Source organism: Symphodus melops (genome assembly GCF_947650265.1).
Source record: "Symphodus melops genome assembly, chromosome: 4".
NCBI lineage: Eukaryota > Metazoa > Chordata > Actinopteri > Labriformes > Labridae > Symphodus > Symphodus melops.
This window is the reverse complement of record NC_136694.1, coordinates 19,992,483-20,011,750: the sequence shown is the minus strand read 5'-3', so window position 1 is coordinate 20,011,750 and position 19,268 is coordinate 19,992,483. Positions and strand designations below refer to the sequence as shown.

The 19,268-nt window shown below is 40.2% G+C and overlaps 1 protein-coding gene across 1 annotated transcript in view; it reads left to right on the top strand.

Annotated features, from left to right (window-relative positions):
- Window positions 1-64: 64 nt before the first annotated feature.
- tex264b (testis expressed 264, ER-phagy receptor b) overlaps window positions 65-19,268 on the top strand; it is a 34,432-nt gene continuing 15,228 nt past the window's right edge. Inside the window, exons 1-2 of the mRNA XM_079341415.1 lie at window positions 65-544; window positions 6,586-6,807. Of these exons, the coding sequence (XP_079197541.1) occupies window positions 293-544; window positions 6,586-6,807 (474 nt within the window). The 5' untranslated portion in view covers window positions 65-292. The remainder of the gene's footprint in view (window positions 545-6,585; window positions 6,808-19,268) is intronic.

Genomic DNA, 19,268 nt, shown 5'->3' with positions numbered 1-19,268 from the left:
TACAATCTATGGTTTCACATTTTCGCTTTTGTTCTGCATCTTTTTTGGTTTAAAAGTTCGTTTTTTATTAAACCCCCCTGTTAGTCGGCAGTAATGGTAAATTCCAGGAAGTAAAGCATGTTCAATCCTCCCCCGACAATCTCTTCTGCTCTAAATTTAGTTGTGGATTGTTTCCACCTGAAAACAACGAAACATCCCCTTCAAAATGTGGCCTTGTGATTGAACATGCCTGTATGTTAAATATTCAGGAAAGCCGACCTTAAATAAGGGTGTACTCGTCGTGTTGTTCAGCATGCCAGACTGGGTCAGTGTGTGTGTTATTAGCCTGTTGTTAAGTCTGATAACAGCAGCATGTTACATGTTGTACTCGGGACTAACGTCAGACATCATCGTACTAACTGGCTCTCCTCCCATTAAGAAGATCACATTTGCCTACAAATTCAAACAAGGACCATACGAAAACTGTGGACAACTTTTTAAAGAGTCTCACAGCATTGGACCAAAGCTGTCATGTGTAGGAGTATATTATGATGACCCTAAAAAGGTAAACTATGACACCATCTTTACAACACGTCTTCACTCACATTTAATCCAGTTTGTTACATTGGGCACAATATTATCTTAGTTTAAAAATCCGGAATGTTTTATTTTGTAAACTAGTTGACCAGGAGATGGCAGTAAGGTCATTTGATTCAAACTGAGGATTTTGTAGAAGAGGGATGTCCTTTTCTCCACCAGTCAACATTTGTTGGTAAATCTCATTTTCCATGAGTGACATATAATCTAAGAAATCTAATTTCATTTTTAAATTCGCTTTTTTTTTCTCAACATTTTGCAGTGTAAATTGGTATTGTTATTATTATCTATTTTTAATTTTCACTTTCCTTCCCTGAGCACATCTGACCATTACCCAAGTGCATTTCAGGTTGTTCTTACAAAGTCAAAGGCACACAGAGCAGTAAATGAACAACAGTGCAGCTATGCTTAAATGTAACCAAAGATAAAATGTCAACAACATAATAAAGTGTCTAAATAAGTACAAAGTTAAATACAAAAGGAAAGAAGTATAAGACGTCTACGGAGCTCTAAAATGATGCAGTGTTTCACAATACATTGCATGTAAACTACTTTATAAACTTTGATCACTGTGTACAGATACTGTGACATTTACGTATTTATTTTATCTTGCCAGTTTAGGTCTCTGGTCATTAAGGATCAAACTAAAGAAAGATTCTTAACTTTTACACGACTGCTGCTGAGTCTACTGCAAAACAGAAACACAATATGTGAGTTGATCCCCCTGTGGTGAGTTCCTATCTCCAACCATTCTCTTTGTGACCTCATTCATCCCCAAATTAATTGATTTAATATACAGACAATGAACATAAACCTACAAATATACCAGATTGCAGCCATATGATGATTTCCATCTGTCGACTATTGGCAGTTTGTCAGTTTACTTCACAAGTATTCAAATTTACATATAAGAACAATAACAAGCAAATAAACAGACCAAACAACAAAATAAACATACGATGTGAAATGTGGCTCTGCCATTTTGTTTCAAACAAACCAGGATAAAGTGACCTTCAGAGTTAGAGTGCATACAGTGCTTGAAGTGCTGCTACGGCAGGTAAAGTGGTCGACTATTGAAGTGCAAAAGTGCTGGCTTATTGCACAAAATTATGAGGTGCTGATGTAAATTGCACAAGTGCCCCTATCGAGCCTGTTTCTTTAAAATGCAGATGTAATTGCACATAGTTCTCTTGCACAGGGGTAGAATACAAAGATGTGTTAAGTATCCAGTGTGCACTGGGGTTACATATATAATAGTTAGATGTTTTTAAGCATCATTTAAAAAAAAAAGATTAGACATGGTCTCAGATCTTGTTTGTTGACCCTTGAAAGTGGCAAAGCTGCAGCATTCCCTGACTGAGAATGGAAAGCTGCTCCCTTTGAACGACAAATGCCGAAATTCTCAGTGTCTCCAAAGCAGCAGGATATTATGTATTCTGGAGATGCTTTGAAGATATCTTATCCAGCACGCCGTCTGTGGTCTCCATAATCCTGTGGTACTGTTTCACACATTCTAAAACACAAGTCCAGCATGAGTTGTTTTTTCAACAGCCTCTATCCAAACAGTAGAGAGGGAATGGAGCAGGGAGTAGCGCCTGGAAATGTTTCGATAGTGCAGTCTGATACAGTGTGTAAAGGTTTTCTAGTTACAGGGTAAATCAGTAGGCTGAGATGGTAGGCCTTAAGAAATGTACATCTGTGATAGCATAAGGACATTTAATGTGGAACAATATGCATTCCCATATCAAAGTGACCTCTAACAGGGAATAAAAACACACTTAAAGTTCTAACATTAATTAAGCTTGTGTTGTTTTAACACTAGACTGAGTCCATCTGCAGCATGCTTGTTGGTGAACTAAACTACACGTCTCTTTTTTCAGGACCTCAAACGAAATGATTATCGTCTTTTGTTGAGAACGTGAGCTCGACATTTTTTCCACACAATAGTCCTTCAATTTGTATAATTTGTAAAAATCTGGCTTTATGAATTGAAATGAAATGACACCAGCACATGAATTGTTTTCATCTCAGATGATCAAACTGACGAGTGTTACAGCTATACTCTCATGGAGGAGGTAAAACAGTACTTTGATGTGTTCAGATGGTTGTGAGTTGTCCCTCTTGTTGAGATGTCACTGGAAGACAGTGTTAGACTCTCACACTGTGGGCATTTGACCATGAAAACAAGTCAAAGTCTGCCCAACAGGTGACTTCTTCTACCCAACAAAAAAAACCCTCTTCTCTGAAGCAGCAGTTATATTGATGCGACACTACAGATACAAATTGCCTTCAGACGTTGGGCCGATGTCTGTCGACAGGATTGTTATCAGCCAATAGAAATGTTCAGCCGATCTATTGGAGCATCCCTAAAGTACATGAAGAGCAACACGTTGACAGTATCAGCAATCATCAGTATCGCTCTGTGTCATGCTTGGCCATTATGATGTCTTACCTCCCCTGTTAATAACACAAAGAAGAAATGTATCTACTTTATATAAAAGAGCTAACTGCGAGTTGATGTGAGGACATGGTGTAAACTTGATTGTGAGGTCATCTCTGTCAGTTCTTATGCAATAATTGAATATCCTTTACATTACTAGTTTTCTGCAGTATTGACTTAAGTGGATCTGCTTAAAGCCTCCACAGCATAGCGACCTGATGGAATGTAACCTGAGTTCACCGGTGGACTCTCTCCAGCTCTACTTCAAAACCCTTTTGTTGTGCTCATCCTCTTTTTTTTTTTTTTTTGGCCCGCCAAGCCGGCAATTAAGCTCGCCGTAGGTCCTGGTTCTTCTGCGCAGTCACAGCCAAGTCCTGATCTAAGTTAAAATAATTGGCGTAATGATCTCAGCTCATTAGCCTCCGAGCCTCAGGATTTCCATTCAGTCCCGGAGTCCAGGAGCCCCAGAGAGTCCTCTGCACACAGGAGGACAGGGTGTTTGGTGTCAAAATGGTGAGAGAGTGTCCATTGATATTAACTGTGAGAACCATTTTCAAAGAGTGCAGCTGACAGAGGAGGAGTGTCAGCTCGGCTATTCTCATCCTCTGTTCTCGCTTTTCGCACTTTTACCTCTTTTAATCACTTCCTCTGGAGAAACAAAAGATCTCAACGAGGACTTAAGTTGGTTGCTGAGATGGTTGCCATGGTTACGGGACCGGAGTAGATTTCTCTTGTTTCTTCAAATGGCTTACACAAAAATCAAAAAAGAAAAAAAAAAAATCATGGCAGCGCTCTCTAAACTGCTCTCCTTCAGCAGTCACAAAGGCAGAAAGGGGTTTGAGTGTGTGTGTGTGTGTGTGTGTGTGGGGGGGGGGGGGGGTTGACCCAGTGTGCTTCACTTCACCTCTACTCTCCACCTACGTGTCTCCAAGTGCAACCCCCCCCCCCCCGCAGACTCAAAGGGGGGCGGTGGGCATGGGTGGATTATGCAGTTTTCTGTCAAACTTCTTTTTCCAAATAGAATGAAATCAGGGTCAGGGCATCTTGACACATAGAATTGTCTGAAGAAAAAGCTCAATGACAAGTGGACTAGTGCTGGTATGACATGTTCCTTCCATCTTAAGGGACCCACGTCCGGGGTCATTATATGATGAAAGCGGGCATGGTTGCTTCCAGAGTCGGGGAAATGAGTATAAATTCCATGTTCGTCTTTGTGGAAAATGATGAAATAGTAGAAAAATCTCTTCAACACTTGCTCCCCTTCTGAAGGTCAGAGTTAAACATTTAAAATGCAAGCCTAACTCAATGCAAGACTGATTTTTTTTTTTCCAATGCGAGTGAAGACAGTTTTCTTTTCTCCTCCTTAGTTTCCACAGTGGTTTGGAAGCTTTCTTTTTGTGTTACAGATGAGCTGTCAGTGTTGTGGAGACACTTCAAAAGGCACCACTGTTGTTTGTTGATGAGTCTAGAGAGTGAAAAACAAAGATTGTGGACCGAGGCTTGTGCTTTTGGCTGCATTTCTTTGTTGTGGACTCACAGCGTGAAGCCTGTGATGATTAATAAATCTGCTCAGCTCAGACTTCCCACTGTGAGCTCCCAAAACATCCAAAGTGTCAAAAATATCCTCGCGTGTACACACTCCCTAAATGTACTTGTGCTCCTTACTGTAAAGTCGGCGAAGCAATCACTACATGTTTAAAGTGACGTGTTCGACAAACTGTTGTGTTTCATCGTAGTGTGGCTGGAAATGAAAGTGTGACTGTCTTTTGGTATCTCTTTTTCTGTGGAGGTTTACCAATGAACGAGCGATGGTGCCAGGCCGGCTCGTCACACGAGGAGTTCAAAACAATGAAAACTCAAGGGAGAAAAGAAAGCATCTAAAAAGCAATAACCAGCAAAATGTGTTTTTGAAAAAAAAAAGAAGAAAAAACACAGAAAAAACCTTTCTGTCATGCATTTAAAGAAAATTGAACTAAAGCGAAAACAATGGCAATAATAGGGACTTGGAAACTGCTCTCTCGTGCTGTTTATTTTCTAACAGTTGATATGAGAATGAGGATTGCACGCACAGAGGAACAGAGTAGTTTAACAGATCAGGAAAGGAGCATGACTGATGCTCAATATGACTAATTTAAACCATTTTCTCAGTCATTAACACAGCAGTAAGTCCATAAAGTGCTTATATTACTGGCTACAACATTTTCAATTTCCTGTCACTGTGTTGTTGTGTCTGACCAGCCGTTATCAAGTTTGCTTTGATTTAACATCTCGAAACTTTGAGCATTTGTTGTTTTGAGATATCTCAAACTAGGCCTTTTTATTCTTTTAAAACTCACACTATGGGGAGTTTACGTACGGAGGTTATGGCCTTTCAAACAGGCGGCAACAGGATCAGCTTTGACTGGCGGATTCTTTCAAATATATCATTCCCATCCCGCTCTCACTGTTTCCTGTTCTATCCAATGCCCTGACAAAGGAAAAAAGCCCCCTCCCAAAAAATAATGTGACGGCTGTTTGGTTAAATTTTACAATATATTCACAATAATACTCGTCACAGGACAACATGTGACCAAACTATCGCGGTAAATTGATGTTATAGTGTTATGTGTTCTAAAGTGTTTCTAAATCATCGGGTCAGAATTGTATGCAGATTCTCTCTTCTCTCTCCTACCAACATATCATGTCTATCTTCAGCTCTACTACCCATTAAAGGCACACAAAAAAAGCCCCAAAAACTAAATTAAAATAACAGCGTTTTGCTGTGAGAACAATGTGCACGTCAACATGTGCTTCCAAACGCCACACTTGGCTCTAGGACTGGCCTGGTGTGTGGAGGAGCGAGGGAGAAAATTAGCCTTCTCAGGCACAGCGGAACTCGAGGCGTAACATTGATGGGTTTATGAACAAATTGGAAAAATTTGGCGTATTTATTGCACGAGCCTTTGCGCTGCTCAGCTCAGCACAGTGGGGAGAACTTCCCGGATGTCCCAGGAGCAGTCATTTGTCAGGAGTGTCTCCCTTCTTCTTCTTCTTCTTCTGTTTTTTTTTTTAATGGGCACCAGGCTGCTCAGATTGGAGGAAGAAGCAATAAATGTGGAGTTGCCAAATGCTCCAATTAAACTTCAATTGAGGAGAGCACTCTCTCCTTAAATTCGGCACCTGGTTGGCATCAGAGAGCGTAGCTTTTTAAGCTAACTCCTCATTATTTTTGGAATCATCTCGTTCTTGTTGAAGTGTTTGTGACTCATTAGTCCCCAGAGACACACAGGGACTCTGGATTTGTTGGTTAAGGTTAGCGTTTCAGAGTTTTTCCATCTTTATTCTTGCAAGTGGGAATTGGATTTACACTAAACATTTATTGTTGTCCATCACTTCCTACACGTCAACATCCAGAAAGCATAATTTATTCTGAAAGAGCCAGATAATAATTGAGAGCAATAATGTCATATCAGAGGCCTGATATGACATTATAACTCTGGTTTCTTCTCTAATTCTACATTATCAATCAATCTATCTTGTTTGTTTTTTCTTATCAATCTACATTTTTTTGTTTGTTTTTTTGATCATAGGTGCCTGGGCCACTATGCCGATACGCTGTGGGCAGTATTCTGAGCGAGGGAGAGAGCAAGGCAGACGAGGAGCTTCTAAAAAGCTACAAGTCATCGAGCTTCAATGTCTTCTCTTTTCCTGAAGTCACACACGTGGTCACCACCTCGTTCCCCCACAGGACGTTTCTCTCCATCCTCCTGGGAGTACGAAGAGTTTACCCACAGCTGGAGCAATACATCAAGGTATTTGGTCTTTGGTTGCATCAATCACAATAATTTGAATGTATGTATGACAACTCTTGTATGTAAAGGGAAAACACAGTGTATTGCTTCACATGTGATATTATCATGTGGTATCATAATGTGTACCGTACTGTATCGCATTGCATCGTATCCTATCCCTGCCCCAAAGTGGTTTTGAGACGTAGCATCAACAGTATTGTTCAATGGGAATCAATGTTCACACAAGGTGTCTTTGTTGCACTTCGACTCAGAACACACGGGGGCCATTAAAAGAGGCACATAGTACAGTTCAAAGATGTATTTAGCCTCTTTTCTGGGAACCCATTTCTCCTCCGTTTATGACAACAAATGTTGCACTCTCCTTTGGAATGACATTTCGATGCAATTATAACCATCACAAGGCTCGGCCTGTGTGCTTATTTCAGTGGCAGTAAACAGCGATGGGAAAGTGCATAGTTTCTGTGTGATCTGTGTGTATGTGATGGAATGAATCCTCCCTAACTCTAAGGTGGGCTCAAGCAGGAAGGAAGGAAATGATCAATATCCAACCCATTGATCGTCACGTTTACTTGTGAGTCATTCTGTGTTTCTAGCAACACAAAGTTAAAATGTATTTTTTAGAAAAGCTTGGCACGTCAAGTCTTTTCTTCCTCCTTGTGCCCTCTTCCCTGCATCCCCGGGATGGTGTGGTGGTGTGTGTAAGGTAGTACAGCAGGAAAGGATTTATGGTTGGAAAGGAGTCGGAGACATGGGCAGACAAAAGAAAAGAGAGAAAAAGAAAGATTTGAGCTCTTTTCAGCACTTTGTGATGAATGGTTTCATTGAGTGCTGCTTGAGGGATGCTGGGAAAGTGAGTCATTGCATCGAGCAGAGAGTTTTGTGGCTATGCTTTAATCATGCAGTGTACTAAAAAACAGGTGGCAACACCACAGGCTGTCTCAATCACTCTGCCTCTGCGAGAGGAGCATGTTTGTGTGTCCTTGCTGGCTGCCTCTACCATCTGCTTGGACGCTGTTTAAATCTGGCTCTGCTCCAATGACACTTAGCCCGCCTGAGAGGTCAGATTGTACTGCCATCCAACTGGACATGAGTCTTTCATTAGATTCTTATCCACTTGAATCCCTATTTTTCTTTTTAAAAAAATCATCAGATAAAATGATATAAGCTACTTCAAATACAGTTCTGTATTTTCCTTACTGTAACACTTTTTTTTTAAAGCAATCAGATATTTTTCTCATTTTAAATGTATTTTAAGTAAAAAAAAAATAGTCCAATAAATGATCCCCACAATGAATTAAACATTGTGAACAACATAATTCAATGTTTTGATACTTCATTTATTTTCATTTAATGTTGTCTTTCAAACAATACAATTGAGTACAACAAAACATACATGACATAACATTTTGAATGAAAAGGAGCAGAATGAAGATTAATCTTATATAATGTGCCCGTCTTTCACACGATATTAATAAACAAAGCACTTCATTCTAAATCAGTTCAGTATAGAATCTATTGGCTGCTGGCAAACAGCCACTCTCAGCCCCCTCGTAGGTTGTTGGTAACAATTCATTTTATACCAAAGCAGATCACAAACAACATCACTAAACAGAACAATACATCTCACTAACATATTTCATCACATTTCTTCAACTTACTATGATGTGATCAAATCCAGCAGCACCACTAACAGCCTTCCAAATGACCACAAGATGAGTCAACTCATCTCTGAAACAGTGTGTCACCCAAATTGAACTCTTTAACCTTTGTGTAGGTTTAACTTGCCGCAGGCCGTTGTTTTAGACTTTCTTCGTTTTAGCCGTACCAATAAAACTTAGTGGACTCTTGGTTGGTGATGTGAACGTGTCGATAGTCGTTTCCCCTTATTGGTGTCATGTGGGTGGCTTTCTGTCTCATCCATTTTAGGCCCTGCAGCTGATATTAATAACCAAGGAGACTGAGAAAAAAAAAATCCCACTCGTGACCTCTGATCTCCATTTTGACCACTTCTGGGGGAAAAAAATGATGTTAAGAGGCGGAAAAAATACAATATTATCAACAACTTTTCTCTCTGATGAGACCTCCTGAATGGGAATTCATTGGAATGTCATTAAGGTGATAGTTGGACACTGACCTGGAAATACATGATTTGGGAGTTCTGGATCTGGGATGTCTGCCATTTAGACAACACATTTTGGCAACAGACATGAAACCCAGTGAGAGACTAAATCCACTCCCTGTGGTTGTGTTTAGAGACAGAAGATATTTGTTTCATTTTCAATGTAGGTAACAGGAATGATGTCTCTGTTGTAGCTCACAGGTTGTACAGGTGAGGATCACAGGTGTCAGCTCTGTCTCTAAGGACTCCCTTCATCAGCTTTGAGTAATACCCAGTATACTAAGTCTATAAAGGTAATCTTTTATTTATACCGCTCTGGGTTTGTCCATGTGAAACAGCGAGGCTGTTTGTGTCTGTGTGTGTGTGCTGTTCTGAGCTCTGCTGCCACTCCCGCCAGTCATTGTGGGTTTGCCACGCATTCATTTACTTTCATGTTGACAACCAGAACGAGAGCAATGGCGGCTAACATTCCAGATGCTTTTTCTTGCCCACCGTCTGCAGCTTGTTAAAAAAAGCAGATGCACAAAATATGGCATTATTTCGCTTGCGTTGTTTACAGTCAATGTGACACCACGAAGCCTGTGCATAACAGATGTTTTAAACCCAAGCAGATCATGTGAGCCAACGCGTCCAATTTTGCGAAGCATCTCACCAACAGATATTGTTGACTTGTTTAAGGAGTTCAAAGAGTGACAGGTTGTTTCGTGAATGTGATGAGAATCCTCATTTTGTGGTTTGTGTTCACTCTATTTCAGTGAGCAGCTGTAGTGAGCACGCTAATAGTCCTCGGTCTGAGTTTTTATAATCACAATGCACTATAGTGACTAAGCTCAGTTACGGTGCTTTCCTCTGAAAAGGGCTGGTGACACCTAACTGCGCTGTTTGAAGCCCTGAATGACATTCAAGTATAAGTCCACTAGAGCTGCAGCTATCGAATATTTTAGTAATCGAGTATTCTATCGAATATCCCGTCGATTAATCGAGTAATCGAATAAATCATACTTTTGTTTAATTAAGGTTTAACTCGTCTTGGGTCGTCCCTACAAACCTGCTTCTTTGCAGTTACCATGGAAACGCCTGCTTGTTACAGCCAACCACCTCTGCTCTACAGCTGCTGATGATGCTCACCATATTACTGACAGGGTCCCAAATTCACTTTCTGATTCACTGGTCAAGGCGGCAGGTAGATGAAAAATACAGGCCAAACACGTTTTAATGGCTGAAATAGCAAATAGTGTTTTGTGTAACCTACACATCTGTTTCATATAATCAACCTGTATATTGTTAAAAGTGTATCTCTGTCTGCTCCTGCAGCGCGTACATTCAGTGCGCTCACAGACTACAGAGACCATAGACGTACGTCTATGACAGAGACTGTGAGGACGTTGCTATCGTTATGTTAGCTGCAAACACGGAGAGAGTGAACGGAGAAAAGCCGACCGTTTGACCGGATCACGTGTTCCCGACTGGGTCGTATGGATCACGGATCAACTGTGTGCTGACTAAAAGTTAAAAGGGGCGCGCCGCGCTCGCGTGTGTGTGTGCGTGTTAGCGCTGAAGTGTCTGTGTGTAAGAGAGAGGAGCAGGTAGCTGCAGCTACATTAAACGTGTTTTATACTCATACCAAAGTTTTGATGACGCAAAAAAAAAAAAAAAAAAAAAAACTTAACGAAGCCTCGAGGCAGCGAAAATTCCTCGATGAATTTTTGTAATCGAATTATTCGAGTTATTCGAGGAATCGTTTCTAAAGTCCACTCAGCCTCCTAGGCAGCAGGCAGTCTGGACCCATCTGATGTAAGGAGATCCATCTCTACAGTTGATGCTCACAAAGCTGCAGGCCCAGTCAACATACCAAGGCACTGTCAGTCAGCTGAACCAGGCTGTTCTTCCTTCATGCTTCAGAAGGACTTTCATCATCCCCGTGTCAAAGTTGACTGTGACGTGTCTCAAACATTACCGCTCTGCGGCTTGGATTCCCAGCATGATGAAGGACTTCAAGCAACTGGTCATGAGACATCAACAAATAAGCCCTCCCCACTTGACTGGATCTTCACCAGTTTGCTTACAGCACTAGCAACTCCACTGATGACACCATTTCTTATACTGAAAAGTTAGGCCTGTCACACCTTGACACAAAGGACACAGTAGGTGAGGTCCAAACGGAGCTCTTGTTGGATCTCATATAATGAGATGCCTGAGGTTTTTAATCAATTTAGATTTTTTTCTACAACGGTAGTTAAGGCGGAGGGCGCATGTTGTGAAGGTGGCCGCCTTAACTATAAAACACTGCGGGAAAACACTCATTAAATGTGCTGTTGCTACAACAGTCGTGGGTCTCATAAACGACAATGAAGAAACATACAGAGAGGCAGTTGAGAAACTGGTGAGATGGTACAGTCTCAACACATCACCAGGAGGATTCTGGCAGAGCCTTTCCGCCCCTGCTCATCAGTGGCTCAACAGTAGAGAAGATCAGGAGCACTAAGTTACTCGGTGTGCACCTCTCTGATGACCTAACCAGGTCTGTCAACACTACCAAGAAGCCCACACTTCCTGTGGAAGTCTTTCTTAAACGTAAGAAACGTATAAAGCTAGCCTGATAAATACATCAGGGAGAACATCTCCAACCATGTTTCCCTCTCCAAGTAAGTATCATCCCCTTAAAAGCATCCGATGAGACCAGCTCGTTCGGTCTTTATGTGATTCATTCCAATAAAAGGGATCAGCAAACATAACACCTTTTCCCCAGGTAAGTTCTGACTTTTTGAACAGACGGCGAGATAAAGTCCTGGGATTAGCGGCTCTAAGTTCCTGTACTCTTCAGCGTTGATGTTACTCAGAGGTATGAAGTATATTAACTTTTGACTTATGATCATAATAAGGTTAGTAAGTCTGTCAAATACAAAAACCCCCCCAAAAAAACGTTTTGTGGTAAAAATAAAACCTGGCACACATTTAGCAATAACAGCCACAAGGTTCACTGATGCCTTTCTAAATGGGTTTCTTCTATTGATAAGCCTGCTGCTGATGGCTGACACTTTAAATATCCCAAGTGGTGAGACCTTTTCAGACCAGCTCATCAGCATTTGGCATGCAAGGCTCGTCATGGCAGAATGATTTGTGTCCGTCAGACGGTTTGACTCGCAGCCCCATGGCCCACCCTGATATTTGCCTAGTCAGACCATCGATCTGCCATGCTGTTTTTTTCTTCGATGCTTTGGCTCTTTAGTGGGGGGCTACATCACAAACGCTTTAGCGTCTTGAGATTTGATTCGCGTGCAGTGGCCAGGCCTTCAGATTGGAGTGGGGACGGGGTTTGGAGGATAATATTGCTGACATTCACAGAGATCTGAAGGTTTGTAAAAGGCAGACGATGGAACATTTGTTCGCTTGAGGGCACTGAAGTTTCCTGCCAGCACAGAGGTTCTGGGATGAATATAAAAGAGGCTTCCCTTTGTTCCACAGAAAATGGCCTTTTTAGCAACTGACACACATGGTGAAGTGCTCTTAAAGTCTTCCTCAGCACAATGAAGGAGAAAGCTTCATTTTAGTGGCATAAGGTGCTGCCTCTCATAATTCCTATTAGTGCCGTCTCCATGCGAGTGATGCAAAGAGGTGCACAGATGCTAGTCCGCAGGGCCTGTAGAACACGCAGACTTTTGGCTATCAGTGACTTACAATTAGAAAGGTCAGAAAAGGTCATGGTGGGGTTTATATACTGGACACATTCTCTTGTTAGTGTAATGTGCTGCAAGATTGATTTAGATGGAAAACACTGGTTTTCATTTGAATTGTTATTCTAAGGGGGTGATAACTTTTAAAAAGACATCCTCTCAAACATAATTTGTACCCATTAGCAGTGATAGGTTTCTTGTAAGGGAGCATCTGAAGTTGAATTCAAAGCCACGTTTGACAACGAGAGCAGTTTGAGTTGTTTTCAAGTACTCAAAAGTTGTAGAGATTTCTTGGTTTGAGTTGTAGCTCATGTCACTAATGAGGGTCAAACCATGTGCTTGGAATGATTTATTAGCAATCTGTCAAGATTTGTAAAGTCTTTCGTTACCTTCTACGAAATGTGAGTCTTCCATGAGCTTCATTTGGGGAGAAGAAGCTATTTCTGTCTTGTTTATTTTTTTGTCAGATCTTCTTTTTTGGCATCTTTCTTTCACTTTCAATTTTAGATTATTCCACTTTTATTTCTTTTTCTTTCACTGATGAACCAACTGAAACCTGATTTATTTTCAAACTGCAAATTTGTTTGAATGAATAAATGAATACATAAATACACAATTAAACTGGTTCCAACATAGTGTTTGATTAAGTACTTATATTACCCAATAACAGTGCAATAATGATTGTCAGTCACATGCAATAAAAATTATAGTAACTCTTTTATTTCCTAATGAGAAGATGATTCGCGAATGGTTCTTTTTTTAAAGAGTAGCCCAAGTTTTCCAAAAGAGGATCAATAAGAGTCACCTCTGAAATAGAAACTACACCCTACCCTAACCCTAGACCAATCTCCTGTAGTACTTTGTTGTTGTCATATTTTACAGGAAGAAACAGGGATACAAACTTAAATTCTTCAATACATGGTTCCAGGTTTAAGACCCCAGCTACTACAGCTAGGGAAGAAGATGTAGCTTGATAAAGACCTTACTTTAAACTCTGAATTATAGTAATTACAAAAGAACATGTACTCATATGTTGCGTCATGACCCAGCCAGCTCGCTCTTCCCACTAGAGGCTCTGAGGAGTTTGCCTGTCAAACATATTCAAACATGACTTTCATCCCACAGCAGCTGGGAATCTACAGTTGGTGTTAAATGTCACATCTGCATCTGATTGATCTGATTTAAACTTTATCTTCTGTTGCTGTGTCGCACTGAATAAAGATCAGGCATCCGTGTAAGGACGGGAGTTATTTTTAGATATGGACCTATTTTTTTGTGCCAATGGCCATAATCAATCACTTAGGATTTGAAGATTGAGCAAAGCATGCAGTCGACTCTGACATAGTTTGTTCATTTAACTTAACTTTTTTTCCCCCTCTAGTTTGTAAAGATGGCTCAAAATTGTCTGTTTGTGAAATGAAAGGAAAAGACCTGTATCAAACAATTATTATGGTGGAGGTTTCTAGACATAACTGTGCTGTAATAATAACGAAAAAGGCTTAAGGCTCATATAGGCACTGATTTTTAAGCTAGTCGTTGCAGTAGTAAAACAATGTGCTAAATCCTTCAGGGATCCCAGCAATAAAATCTTTATATTTTTACTCACACACACACACACACAAACTCATATGCAGACACACACAGACACACACACACACACACACACACACACACACACACACACACACACACACACAATATTCCAACAATTTGGCTTTGTCTTTTGTTGAGATAGACATGCAAATTAAATGAATTTTATCCAGTGTCCTCTGGAGGGATTTTCTGAAAAAGCAATCCAAGAGGCAATTTTGAACCATTCAAGTATGAGTCCAACATCGGGGTGGGGGCACATAACTAAGGTGCAGAGACTCGGGACCCCAGTGAGCTAACTCGAGAAATTGGGGAAGATAAAAGAGGCTTAGGACGTAGCTGCTTTATTCAGCTGAGTGACTTTTAAACAGGCCTTGTTCATTTGTCAGGGCTGAATAGGTCTGTGTAAAGAGGGTTGTTGCTTGACTGACACCTGGATTGTTCGTACTGGCAGCGACTACTGTCACTCATTATGCCCTCAGACCCTTTGAGCTGCTTTTTCACCGCAAGGCTTTGAAATGAAATATAAAGTTATAAAGGGCTGCAGTGATACTAGGTTCCATCATCCCCTCCTCCATGTGAAGCCGTACAACTCTTATGCATGCTAAGACTTTGTTGTTGAGGGAATACTGAAGTTGTAATTCTCTAAGGACATTTAAAATAACCACAAGACATAGAAAAACATAAACAAAAAGAAATACATAATAACAGGGGATATAGTTGAAGAAGTAATACAAAAGAAAGTATGGGAAAGTGTGTTACTGGCGAGGCGAGGATGTCTCCTTCATGCCTCAGATGGAGTTGTATCCTCTGTTATCTTACGGATTACTGTCATTAGCACACAGGCTTCAGGAGGCAGTCAAATGTCACTATCGCCTGGATAACAGGCTGTATGTCGCCACTGATTGTTGGCTTTGCAGTGCCACTTGGTTCACACATTTAATTTAACATTAGAGCCTGAAAGCGCTCACATCCACTCAGCAATGTGCAATTTGCATCCAAAGGTCAATGTGTCATTGTTTTTATTTTTTTCCACTAAAACAAGGACATCCGTCATCTTCACGCAACATGTTCCCTTAGCAAGTATTAGCTTATCGCAGTAAGTGTATAAAGCTTTTTGTTTGGCCCTATAAATAAAGGCATGAAATCTGACGAGTGCTAGTATCATTGAGCAGTTAGGAAGAAGTGAAACAAGCAAAACTCTTTGGCCTGCTCCTCAGCTCTCGAGCAACTTGAGGCTAGGTTAGCGGCTACTAGCATGACACAGCAAAATGTCCTCTTTAGGAGGAATGTAGGCAGCAGAGTTAGAAAAATTAAAGAATATGTTTAATAAGTGTGTATCTTGTCTTGATTAATACATTTGTATCCCTTAATTCACTCTAGCCATCAAGGCTAGTAAAAATAAAGTGTTTCATATGATCTTATTAAGTATCAGTGTTAAAACTGTGGTGATGGCGCTGTCAAGTTTTCCAAATTTCAGAGAAATTGTATCATCCTTTGGGATAAGATAGGTGGTGTTTTGGACTTTGTCCTTGCCCTGAATTCACTAAAAGACTGCTGTATATCATCAAGCATGAAGGGAACATAACCTTTTTGAAGTCAGTTTGGCATTCTGCAGGAAATTAGTCTAGATTCTCATGCCTGAAAAGCTTGAGTGAATAGTTGAGCTTTGACGGATTATGTTTTCTTTTTTATGCTTCATTTCTTTTTTTCTGCGGCAAATGTGCAAGAGAAATCTGCTGCATATGTCCTCTCTATATTCACTGACCCACATGGATTGCAAGCTAAACTGGAATATGCCTCAGCTAATAAGCCCAGAATGATCCTGAATGACAACAACACTGATGAGAGTCAATTTGATATTTTTATGTTGCGATTAGCCCTTAGAGTCTGCACAGTACACACAGTAATAAAAATTAACTTATAGAAATTAGTACTGCAAACGTGCTTGCTGTGATATGTGTGTTATGACCAAGAAAGCCCAAACCATTTTAAACATTAAAGTTTTCTTTTATATTTTTAATTTCCGTTAACACATTGTTCTTGAACTGAGTTCTGTCCAGCTCTGAGAGAGGACATAATGCTGTTACCTTAAAGGAATAACCCATGAACATTTAATACTTGGAGACGGCAAAGGCTGTCTTATCCAGTAAACTCTTCTCGAGCTACTTCTGCTCACCATGGGTCAATGTTTTCTGCTTTCTAAGTAAAACGGTTACATAAAACAAGGTAACAGCTTTCATATCATCCAGCTGTCATACAGATTAGATAGGCTTTATCCAAAAAAAAAAAACCTCTACTACAAAAGGATCTTACATTTTTCAAATACAAAAGTTACAAATGTTGGGACAAAATGTGCTTTTATTGGGACTCAGTTTAGAGACCATTAAATTAAAAAACAGACCACACTGTATGATTTTAATCCTGCTTTTTCGTTGTAATGCTGCATCAGAAGCCATGCTATGTGGGCACTAGAGCCTTTAAACTCCCTGATAGTGATTTTAGGGCCACAAAGGCAAATTAAACTTGCAATCTATATTTGTTTAAGGAACATATTCATAGATCTGTATTATCTGTATCTAATGTGAAAGCTTGTGGTGTTATACATGAATAGGTACAGTGCTAATAGTGTCATGTTTAATGTTTTATAAACTTTTTTGATTTGTGACCTTTAGTCTTTGACAGCAGGGGCGTGTCCATATGGGTCGCCAGGGGTGGCATGGACCCCTTTGAAATCTGATAGGATACCCCAAAATCCAAATCTATGATTGGCTATTTGCCTTGTCTGAGGTGGGACTTAAATACAAATCAACTATTCTGGCTGTTTTCTGCAAGCCAAAGGTCATGCTTTTAGGTGTAAATAAATACTTTGTATACTTATACTTACTTTTTATAACATATTCCCGAGAAAATACTTGTTGCCCTGTGTAACTTTGAATGGACTGAATTGCCAGTAATAATTTGTTTTTGAAGTGAGACAGCTTACAAGAGTTTACATTGTAAGTTGTTACATTATGTTTATATTTCAATAGAAGAAGATGCTTGAGTTGTGTGTTGATGAACTAATTAATATATCTTGTTTTCATCTGATTCTAGCACGATGGTTGGAAGCACTGAAGCACCCTCTTCACTTCTGGCCTTGTTTTCTCTTCCTCTTGTTCTCTCCTAAAGAGACAAGAAGCTGTCACTGAGGCAGAAGTTGTTGTTTGCCTTCACTTCAGTACTCTGACTGATTATTTGTCCACTGTTGTCAGTTTCAGTTTCTCACTTATGCGGGCAGCAGATCTTTACTTTTACTCAATCAATTCCTCACAGTTTTTGTTTCATTTGGCTGACACCAGGTCTCTCAGGAACCAGAGGGTTATTTAACTGTCACTGTAAACTCTGCTTCTTTGGACTCAGTCAGATGTTTGAACTGTTATAAGTTTGGAGGTTAAGTCTCTCTGGAACCTTTTTTCACAAATAATTTCACCACATGCATGAACTGTTTTGGAGATAACTTATCATTCATCTATACAGTTGAAATAAATAAGGGATTTTGAATATTATGAGTATTTTGTTTTTTTGGTTTTAAACCAAATTTAAAAAGTCTTATTGGTGTTGGTCAAGCTTAGTCGGTACTTCACGCTCCCCATGGAATACTTAACCTATACTCATCGCCTGAGTTTACATACCAAACATGTTGCACTGCTCTTGTTTGCGTTTGCTGTGAAATTTTTGAATCTTTGCTACGCCTCGATGCGCTTTCTGGCAGGAACTAAGAAACCATTGTACCAGCCCTTGCTTGTAACTGAATAGATAATAAGGGCCTTTTATTTATTTATTACAAAAGCAATAAAACAGTCTTTATAAATAGTCCTCAAATCAGGACCCAAATTGGACTCAAATCTGACTGGAGGAATACAACACAGACATGCACAGAGTCTTCAGTTGTGGGTGCAGCAGCCTGGGTTTGTTTTCTGACCTCCTGCTGGATGTTATCCCTGAATCTCTCCAATCATGTTCCTGATGCTCTTCAGCTGTCCTATTCATAAAGGCCAAATTGCTTTAAGAAAATAAATGAAAAGAAAGAGAAATTAAATTTGTTTGCCCCCCCATTACACATTTGTTGCTTTGTGATTCTACATGCGCAGCATTTCCTCCTCATTATACACAGCTCTTAGTGTTACTGCTGCACATTATGGCTAGCCTGGTTAGCAGAGCAGTTAAAGTGTCAACACCTTTTTCTGTAAAAGAACAAGGTTTGTGTCCACTGGCATGTTTAATAATGAGAGTCCGTCTGTTACTTGCTATGGACGGAGGACTTCTTTTAGGATTCTTGCAGTTTTGCTTCTCTCTTTGGTATCTCACTGTCGTTGAGTTAACTCACAAAGTGAGACAATAGTCTAGGCTGCACACGTGAGTGTAGAGAATTCTTTCTATTCTTGACAAACCTTTTACAAACTGTTGATTTAACTAATAATAAAAAAGAATCAATGTTGAAGATAAGTCTTAGCTGCAGGTAAAGTTGAGTGAAACAGGAACAACACTTAAGGTTTGAGAAGTTTTTTTTTATTGACGATGATGCTGCAGAAACCCTGCACTTCTCACCATTAAGGCATCAGGGGAACACACCGCTGGGTTTCAAGGTTATAATAATACAGTAGCTCCACAGATAAAGGAGCAATTCACGAAAAACATGGTGGAAAACACGTCACACTTCTTTGTGTGTTGTGAGTTAAAGGCTCTCACAGATTGACCCGAGGCATCTTTTACACATAGTGTAATCTGAATTTGACTTTGATTATTCTCTTTCCACTCTTCCAGCTCTTTCTTCATGTTGGAATCAGTCCTCCTTATTATTTGGCAAGCCGTTCCTGAGTGGCTCGTTGCGACCTAGAATAAAATATGTCTTGGTAGAGGCTGAGAGCTCTTCGGTGCCGCCTTCTCAGCGGCACTCCTCGCTCCCACAATGGAGAGAAGTCTATTCAGATTTTGTTTATCCCTCAACTGCTACTCATGAAGGGAAATTGCAGTAAGATAGACAAACGCTTTAGCATTCCTTCACAATGAAACACATTTAATTTGTTAAATGCAAA